Raw genomic sequence first — 5772 nt, forward strand, 5'->3', positions numbered from 1 at the left:
TGGCGCCCCCTCCAGGGCGTGTTCCCACCTTGTGCCCAGTGATTCCAGGTAGGTTCTACCCATCTCGTGCGACCCTGACCTGGATAAGCACTTACAGACAATGAATGAAGAAAAAATAAATGTCAGAGTGGGTCTGAGGGAATTTTGCATGCTACAGAGCTGATGAGAATGGGAAGGTTAGTGCCACGTTAGAGTGGAATATAAGAAGTGTGTGGCATTCAGCCAAGATCAGGAGATCTAGAGAAAGGGAACAGACGCTTTCTGACCTAGATCTTCAGATGAAGTGGAACAGTCGCTGAACTTCACACATCACTAGATAATCAATTACATTAATTTACAGCACTGAAAAAGAGGGTCTGCTTCCACATAAACAAACACGGCATAGGAAATTAAAACTGTTATTGTAAAATCAATCTGGCGTTATTATTATTATTATTATTATTACACGACTGGAATTGCTTATCATTCTCTCAAAGACTGCAAAGTAAATTAGAGCATTTGATTTAAATGTCTTATTCACATTATTAAAGGGGAAGTTAGTCATTTCTACCACAAAAACTAGCAAAGAATAGTTCCAGGGTCACGTAACCAGACACAGGGAGAACACACCACACTCCTCACAGTCACCTGGAGGAAACCCACGCAGACACAGGGAGAACACACCACACTCCTCACAGACAGTCACCCGGAGGAAACCCACGCAGACACAGGGAGAACACATCACACTCCTCACAGACAGTCACCCGGAGGAAACCCACGCAGACACAGGGAGAACACACCACACTCCTCACAGACAGTCACCCGGAGGAAACCCACGCAGACACAGGGAGAACACACCACACTCCTCACAGACAGTCACCCGGAGGAAACCCACACAGACACAGGGAGAACACACCACACTCCTCACAAACAGTCACCCAGAGCGGGAATCGAACCTCCAACCTCCAGCTCCCTGGAGCTGTGTGACTGCAACACCTACCTGCTGCGCCACCGTGCTGCCCACAGCAACATCAACCACCATTAAATAATGGAAATCATTTAAAAATGTTGTTGCTATTGTTTTCTCTAACATTGTTGTACCATCTACAGCTCGGATACTAGAACGTACATACATGTTATCTGCATTAAACTGGCTGTAAACATGTGAAGAACCTGCAGAAGCTGATTCGTACCTGTATGTCGTAGGCACTGTGGCTCAGACTGACTCCATTTCCATCTGAGATCTCTGTCACCTCCGATAGGTCGTCATCCTCGTACTCATCCAGACTCATGTCATGAGTTAACCTACACACACATTTAAAACAAATTCAAATAAATCATCTGTGAAAGTAAAGCCACGTACAGGCCGAGACGCCTGGAGCTGATTCAGTGATCTACCAGGGGGTAGCCAGGTTACTTCTTCTTATGATTACTGTTAGAACATCTGTGCTCAGATATTTGACGCCTTAAAAAAAGCCTGACATTACAAAAATGTACATGGTTTTACTCCAAATGTAGCTGATCAGCCAAGACATGTCCAGATGGTTGAAGCTTGCTTCTTAATTTTGCCCTGGGCTTCCAGGGTAATGCTGCTAACACGTCATGGAAGCCTTCGCCACATATTTAGAAAGACAAAATCACAACTATGGGAATGAATGGAAAACTCACTGCCTCATTCAGATTCTGATTTAATTCTTTAGAAAAGTGGAGATTATTAACATAATACAGTGGAATTCTACCTTGATCTAACTTGATCTGTTCCGTGACCCGGTTCGTAAGTGGAAAAGTTAATTTCTCGAGTCAATTTCATTCATTCATTCATTGTCTGTAACCCTTATCCAGTTCAGGGTCACGGTGGGTCCAGAGCCTACCTGGATTCATTGGGCACAAGGCGGGAATACACCCTGGAGGGGGCGCCAGTCCTTCACAGGGGAACACGCACACACACATTCACTCACACACTCACACCTACGGACACTTTTGAGTCACCAATCCACCTACCAACGAGTGTTTTTGGACTGTGGGAGGAAACCGGAGCACCCGGAGGAAACCCACGCAGACACAGGGAGAACACACCACACTCCTCACAGACAGTCACCCGGAGGAAACCCACACAGACACAGGGAGAACACACCACACTCCTCACAGACAGTCACCCAGAGGAAACCCACGCAGACACAGAGAGAACACACCACACTCCTCACAGACAGTCACCCAGAGGAAACCCACGCAGACACAGGGAGAACACACCACACTCCTCACAGACAGTCACCCGGAGCGGGAATTGAACCCACAACCTCCAGGTCCCTGGAGCTGTGTGACTGCGACACCTACCTGCTGCACCACCGTGCCGCCCTCGAGTCAATTTTCCCCATTTAAAATAATGGAAAAGCAATTAATGTGTTCCAGCCCCCACCCCGAAAGTCACCCTTTTGCACTGATATATGTTTACAACACTCTCAAATTAGTAAAAAATACATGTAGCGTTACTAAAAATAAAAGAGAAATACAGTGGAAACAGTAATAAAAAAGAAATAATAAAGTTGTAAGTGGTTACACATCGCTACCTTGAAGACGTGACGACTGGCTGGAGGAGTAACACAGGCACTGGCTGTATGACGGGAGGTGGGGGTGGGGGGAATAACGCAGAGTAGGCGGTGAACGTGGGGAGACGAAGAGTAGATACGGCTTAACTTAGCATGAAGTTCGATGTCTGCTATTTACACTAATGCTAAATTGCTAAAGCTACAATGTGCTAATCTTAAAAGCTCACTCAAGTCTGGGCGCGCTGGGAGACTCGCCTATTGGGGTCAGTGGCCATTTCCAGCTGCTGGCTCGGGGGAGGCTCGGGTTCGTTTCTAGAGTCATGGTTCGTTGGTGGAGGCAAAAAAAATATTCAAATGCCCAGTTCGTATCTTGGAAAGTTCGTTAGTATAGGCGTACGTTAGTAGAGGTTCCACTGTATTATAATAAATATCCCCACAGAAACTTGTGACGTACTGGTTGGCTGCTATTGAACAGCCAATAATGCCCTCTTGTGGAGAAATGTAGACATGCTAAACACGAGTGAGTGAGTTACAAACCAGATCCATGAACAATTTACCATGTTTTTAACCATAAAACCTTAAAAAATCGCTTTGACGTTTAAATTAATCGGACGTCTCGTACCATTAACCACCACCGTATCATTTGGACATACCCAGTGTCGCTGTTCTAGAACATTTCAAAACATAAATTGTTTTTCTTAAATCCGAATCAGTAGTCAGTTACGTTAAAAAGTTGAAAATTAATGGAATGGACCATTCACCACAGTTTGTTGTTTGTCCAACAGTCAGAACCCTGTAAAATGGTGTACACTTCAGTTTGCCTCTTGCTCAAGTGCAAAATCAAGTGACGTTCAGAAACCAAAAAAGCCTTGCTTTTCTTTTTAAAAGTGCTTTGTAGGTATTCCACGGCGCAGAATTTTCCAGAGACCTTGTGCAGTGTTCAAGAAGGTAATCAACGAAAACCTGAGCTCAGGATTTTTTCTGTTTATTACAGGTTGGGCTTCCTGACTTCAGGGAATTACTGAAGCGGCCGTAGCCCAGCCGTATGTCTTTGCGTACCACAGAGTGTGTAGAGAAGTCAGGACCGGACTGTAATGTTAGTAGGGTGTGGATAACGTGATTGAAAAGGTAACCCGTCTGGAGCTCCTCAGCTTTTGCTGAGTCTCCAGTATTTTCTGATGATTATTGCTGCAGTATGAAACGCCCTGAGCTCACACACACGTGCACAATGAGAGAGAGAGAGAGAGAGAGAGAGAGAGAGCACAGCATGCTGAGTGAGCATTATGGCCTGGAGAAATGCTCCAAATGCCTAGTGATATCACTGCATTCACACAGCATCAAACAGCACTTCTGGAACAGTGATGAAATAATGTATGCATTAATTACAGTAGCCTAGGTTTCAAATGAATCAGTATTATGCAAAATTTGATTGATTGATTGATTATTGTGAGGTACCTTGGGTGGACCATGTCTTCCTCTCTGTCACAGAGGAATTCTGTTCAGTTTATGATTAACCATTTGCAACTAAAGAAAACGTTCAATTTGTGGCACATAATACGCATGTGATGCTTGCTTGTTAAATCCACCTGGAGGTTATGCACATTATACTTTTGTAGACGATAAATATATTTACTTAAACATGACATGTTTAACATGTTGTGGGATTAAAAGTCAAATTTCACAGCGGCGTTTTAAGAAGCCAGACATTTGAAAAGTCCTTCACGCAAAGTTATTACATGATATCACATGACATTCATTCATTCATTCATTATCTGTAACCCTTATCCAGTTCAGAGTCGTGGTGGGTCCAGAGCCTACCTGGAATCATTGGGCGCAAGGCAGAAACACACCAGTCCTTCACAGGGCAACACACTCACACCTACAGACACTTTTGAGTAGCCAATCCACCTACCAACGTGTGTTTTTGGACTGTGGGAGGAAACCCACGGAGACACAGGGAGAACACACCACACTCCTCACAGACAGTCACCCGGAGGAAACCCACGCAGACACAGGGAGAACACACCACACTCCTCACAGACAGTCACCCGGAGGAAACCCACGCAGACACAGGGAGAACACACCACACTCCTCACAGACAGTCACCCGGAGGAAACCCACGCAGACACAGAGAGAACACACCACACTCCTCACAGACAGTCACCCGGAGGAAACCCACGCAGACACAGGGAGAACACACCACACTCCTCACAGACAGTCACCCAGAGCGGGAATCGAACCCACAACCTCCAGGCCCCTACCTGCTCCACCACCGTGCCGCCGTTTACAAAACAGTAAAAATAAAATGTAAAAAAAATTCATATATTCGTATAAATTCTAATATTTAAAAAATGCAATTAAATTTCACCAGGACAAAGAACTTAATGCAAACTTTCAGAGGGAAAACAGCAAAAAAGAGCAATTAATTTCATCTATTAAGCTTTAAACCTGGTTCAGTTGAGCAGTTGTGCGTGTGTAAAAGCCACCAGCCACCAACCACCAGTCAAACACATTTACAGAGCAGATCTAAAACCACCACTCCTTGGATAATTTATTTTTATGTTCTAGTAATGTTTCTAAGCAAATATCGACCCGACAGATCACTTATAAATTCACTTATACAATGCACTTTTACACAGTACTTCTACACAGTGTATCAATGTGTGTGTGTGTGTGTGTGTGTGTGTGTACAGTACCATTTCTCCCACTGGTCTTCCATCCAGCTGTCTCCATCCTCCCTAGAATCCATGTTCAGGCACAGCACCATCTGCAGGGTGGACCCAGCCTGGGCAACCTCGAACACTAACACACACTCACACACACCTACGGGAGCCTAGCTCTTTCCTGGAAGCCTAAAGTAGTGAAGGGGAGTTAATGAGGAAGAGTGAATCTCCTGTTCTTCTAAGCAGCATCTTACTGTGGAGTCCTGGCACTCCCTCCTCACTGAGAGTGTGTCCTTCCCAGGGTCAATTAAAGTCAGCAGAAGATGAAGGAGAGAGAGAGAGAGAGAGAGAGAGAGAGAGAGAGGGAGAGGGAGAGAGAGAGAGAGGGAGAGGGAGAGAGAGGGAGGGCGGAGAGTAAGGCAGGGTCCTTTTAAAGCCCTGCCACTCCACTGATTGATGGTCTGGATCGATGCAGCTCAGGTTGCCACCTCCAGCACAGACTCTCAGTCCAGCAGCAGCAGCAGCAGCAGCATTGGGGGACGGCTGCTGGATCGATGCCATTGATAACGGCTGCAAATAAACAT

At 45.5% G+C, this 5772-nt stretch overlaps 1 protein-coding gene across 1 annotated transcript in view; it reads right to left on the reverse strand.

Annotated features, from left to right (window-relative positions):
• Positions 1-5292, reverse strand: part of mapk8ip1a (mitogen-activated protein kinase 8 interacting protein 1a) — a 37544-nt gene extending 32252 nt beyond the window's left edge. Inside the window, exons 1-2 of the mRNA XM_066649853.1 lie at positions 5222-5292; positions 1173-1284 (exon numbers count right to left, since the gene is read on the reverse strand). Coding sequence (XP_066505950.1) covers positions 1173-1284; positions 5222-5292 — 183 coding nt within the window. The remainder of the gene's footprint in view (positions 1-1172; positions 1285-5221) is intronic.
• Between the last annotated feature and the right edge of the window lie 480 nt (positions 5293-5772).

This window comes from Hoplias malabaricus, chromosome 17 (genome assembly GCF_029633855.1).
Source record: "Hoplias malabaricus isolate fHopMal1 chromosome 17, fHopMal1.hap1, whole genome shotgun sequence".
NCBI classification, from domain to species: domain Eukaryota; kingdom Metazoa; phylum Chordata; class Actinopteri; order Characiformes; family Erythrinidae; genus Hoplias; species Hoplias malabaricus.